At 38.3% G+C, this 3955-nt stretch overlaps 1 protein-coding gene across 1 annotated transcript; it reads left to right on the forward strand.

The window, feature by feature from the left end:
• The first annotated feature begins 283 nt into the window (after nucleotides 1–283).
• LOC121793571 (uncharacterized protein At2g29880-like) lies at nucleotides 284–1519 on the forward strand. Its single transcript, XM_042191635.1, has 3 exons — nucleotides 284–338; nucleotides 439–791; nucleotides 920–1519. Exons 1-3 carry the CDS (start codon nucleotides 284–286, stop codon nucleotides 1517–1519), a joined length of 1008 nt encoding a protein of 335 aa, XP_042047569.1.
• The last annotated feature ends 2436 nt before the right edge of the window (nucleotides 1520–3955 follow it).

A 3955-nucleotide genomic window follows, 5' to 3' on the forward strand; every position in this document is an offset into this window, starting at 1 on the left:
TTACAGCAGATTCGAATAAAGTATTGCGTAGACGATTAAACTATTGTTGGTCCAAATGGTATACGATAGAGGCATGAAGCAGCTTCGACAACAAAAAGTTTTCGAAATTAACTTTTTGCCTGTGTTTCCATATTTAAATTCATATTGGGGCCAATATTGTTGTTTTCTGGGATTATCAGCTTCGATGTGCAATTAGTTTGCTGCTTTTTAATCTCATTGTGATTTTACATATATGCTTCAAAAAACGTTTGTCTGTGTGTTATTCTTTTCAGTAGCTTGAACCATGACCGACAACTACCACCCAATGAACTCCGTCGAGACGAACATAGGTTCACAAGGTCAGTAAACTTAACATCGTTGGAAGTATTTTATGGTAAATACAATTATTTTGATGTGTTCAACGGATTTGTAGTAATTAATACACATTCTCATACTCAGGCGGCAGTGGCCTAGGGCGTGGTCTAAGGCCCCGGGTTGATCGCACAAGAAGAAGTTGGACAGCTCGCGAAGAGGAAATACTTGTGTCTATTCTGAAGGATCTTGTCACACATGGCTGGAAAAGTGACAATGGGTTTCGTGGGGGATATCTGCAGCGGATTGAAGAGGCTCTGAATCGGGAGTTCCCAGGACGCGGCTTGAGGGTTGCTCCTCATATCAATTCGAAGATTAGCCAGTGGAAGAAGTGCTACTCGTCTCTGAGTGCGATACTTGCACGAAGTGGTGTGGGTTTCAACATGAACAGAGATTTCAAAATTGATTGTGACGATGACCAATGGGAGCAGATTGTTAAGGTTGGACATGTCAAACTATGTACAGTTCATGAATTGCTATTGACTCTGTGTTTTGTATTGTTGGTAATTGATTTTTTACATGAGACTATAACTACACGATTGGTTGTTTTATGCTTTTTTCTGTACAGTGTGATGCCAACGCACGCGGTATGCGACACAAGTCATGGCCTCTATGGGATGATTGGAAGGTGCTGTTTGGAAAAGATCGTGCTGTTGGGACCGTTGCAAAAGACACGTTTGATGCACATGCCAATTATGCAGGGCGAACACCATCCTCTCAACAAGATGTCCGGCTGGGATCCCCTGTTGAATCGGGTGAATATTCAGCAGCCAACCCGAGCCCTCAGCAGAGGCCCGTGGCCAACCCGAATGAAAGCACCGGCCAGAGCATAGATCATTCACTACAAACTAAAAAATCTGGATCAAAAAGGAAGGCCTCTAGCCCTCCTGTGGGTTTGATTGAGATGCTTGGACGGATGCAAGATGATACCAATGAGCGGCTTGACAAACTGACCAATCGGATTGGGTTTGAGTTCGATCTTAGCGAAGCACGTAAGGAAGTTATCGACATACTGAGTGGTGTACCGGATCTGACGCTTGTGCAGCAAATTGATGCCTCCGAGATCATCATCGATAAGGTGGAGCGTGTTGAGTTGTTCATGCGTCTTCCGGAGACATCGCGTCTTACATACGTGATGCGTGTGCTGGAGAAGCACGACCACTATTGAATGCAACACATCTGTGTTTTGCACACCGTGTAGACGTGCTCTACATCTGTCTTTGGTGCTTTTATATATTAATGCTGCCAAACTCTATTATGCAGACGATTAGTTTTGATGCACTATTGTGGTTGTATATTTTGGGGCAAACTCTCGGTCTTAGTAGGTAAAGACCCCTCATTTGTTTTTTTGTAATGTGCATGATATTTGGGGCCTGTGTTATGGAAATGCATATTGATGTATAATTCTCGAGTCTTAAATTCAATTCACAAGTTGTTAAAATTAACGATAGAAGCATGTAAAGTGATAGAATCTAAAACATAGTAAATATCACAATGAAAACCATAGGAAGCATGCTCTATTTGAGTGGGATTGAGATTTGGAGATGGTTCGTCGGAATGTTGGCGGGAATTTCTTCTTTCTATTCTTCCTCCTCTCTTCATATCTTTTCATCTCTCTTCTTCCGGTTGGAATCTGCCTCAATGAAAACCATAACAAAAATTCGGCAGTTTTCGCAGGGCTCAGACTAGTCCGCGCGGCCGTCATCAAATGGCCATAACTTCTTCATCCGAGATCCGATTGAGTCGTTCAAGGTACCAACGCGAAGCTATTTCAAAGCCAAAGAAAACGGTGGTAAGATAAAATAATTTGGACATTGTCTTGATAGGCAATGATTACTTTGAATCAGACGCCATCGCTTTGGATACAACATAGGAGAAACCTTGGAGAAAAATTAACATTTTTTGGAGAAGGGTCCGAATTTTTTTCAATCCGACGCTTATGTATTATGTTTTCACTATCTACTTTTGCATTAGACAAAATCCTTTTCTATGTAAATATTTAACAAAAACGTGTGTTAATAACAAAGCATTTTATAAAGTGTAATGATACTTTTGGCTTATATATGTTATGTTTACTGCATACAATGATAGTTTTGCCGGATAGAATGATACTCTGAGTTGATAAAATGATACTTTTGGCTTTGGATTTATTTAGCCACAAATAAATATGCTCTCTATGAGCTGTTTCGTGAAGCATCGGTTCTCTGCATTATACATTATCACCTTTTGCATTTTAAGGTATGTAACTATGAAAATGTTGTTATTGTCTAATTTATCATTTTTATCTAATTGGCTGAATAATGTGAAACGATTTTATATGATATTATCAGATTTTTTTGTTATGTTTTCTGTTCTGTTTGTGCTATTTGTAATCCCATTTATCCAATGCTTCAATATCAGTAGGTAAATTTGTGTTATTATTTCCAGAATTATACAGAGGATGGCTACCTTTTCACAAGTTGCCTCTAAATTACTATTTATTTACAAAAAATACATGTATGGATGAGATTAGGTAGAAGATTTTTAACTTCACAATCGTAATTAAAACCCAACCTATGCTGGTAATTTGATTAAATAGATGGTCTTGATTTATTTTCATGCTGTTAAAGATTTCTTCATGATAATTTCTTCATTTCCCTCATTTAATTTCTGAATTTCGCCAAATATTAGGTTTACTGCATATAATGATAGTTTTGCCGGATAGAATGATACTCTGAGTTGATAAAATGATACTTTTGGCTTATATATGTTAGGTTTACTGCATACAATGATAGTTTTGCCAGATAGATTGATACTCTGAGTTGATAAAATGATACTTTTGACTCATAAAATGATAAAATGATACTTTTGATGCAATCACTTAATTCAAATATTAGGTTTAATATTTTTTACTTTCTCTACTTGAACTAAAGACATTGAGAATTCTTTCGGTGCTTTCATTGAAAAATGAAGGGCTTTGTGTGAATTCTAATCGTTGCACCCCTTTTATGATATTTGCAAAGCCTTAAACGTTCCACTTAGTTAGGAATTAGATATTTTTTTAATAACATTCTTATTCCTTTGCAAATTTTAGTAATAGAAACTTATTTAAGCCCCTCATCACTTCAACGTGTGTCTGCCACTGATCACATACTACTCAATCTCATAACATTACATAACATACAGTCGCTACATTAACAACAAACGATGAGTTATAGATGACTAATAAAGGTAATTGTAAGACCCCGTCGTTAATGCTGTCGACGCACGCGCTCTAGCGGAATTTCCATCATTCTCTGCATCGGATGGTTCAAACTCCATTGCCTCTGCACGGTTAGGATGAACGACATCAACATTCTCTATGTTTAGTCATATAACACAACTAATAATTTGTAGAAAATTACTCACCTGCATGGAGTAACGGAGGGAACCGAGCTCCAGCCCAATATCGTCTCATTGTAAACAATCCATTCCCCTCGTACTTGAATATTAGCAAGTCCCCATGCCGTAGAGCATTGTTTCTTGCACATTCGAACCAGCCCCATGCGAATTGATGGAGATCCCCACGCGTTTCAGACACTACCGACGCTACACAACCAAATTCATTTTCGATTCTACAATTCGC

This window comes from Salvia splendens, chromosome 1, assembly GCF_004379255.2.
Source record: "Salvia splendens isolate huo1 chromosome 1, SspV2, whole genome shotgun sequence".
Lineage (NCBI taxonomy): Eukaryota > Viridiplantae > Streptophyta > Magnoliopsida > Lamiales > Lamiaceae > Salvia > Salvia splendens.

Coding starts and splice junctions, on each gene's coding strand:
- LOC121793571 (XM_042191635.1), top strand. CDS start 284: ATGACCGACAACTACCACCCAATGAACTCCGTCGAGACGAACATAGGT. Junction 339..438: donor GACGAACATAGGTTCACAAG/GTCAGTAAACTT, acceptor TCTCATACTCAG/GCGGCAGTGGCCTAGGGCGT. Junction 792..919: donor AATGGGAGCAGATTGTTAAG/GTTGGACATGTC, acceptor TTTTCTGTACAG/TGTGATGCCAACGCACGCGG.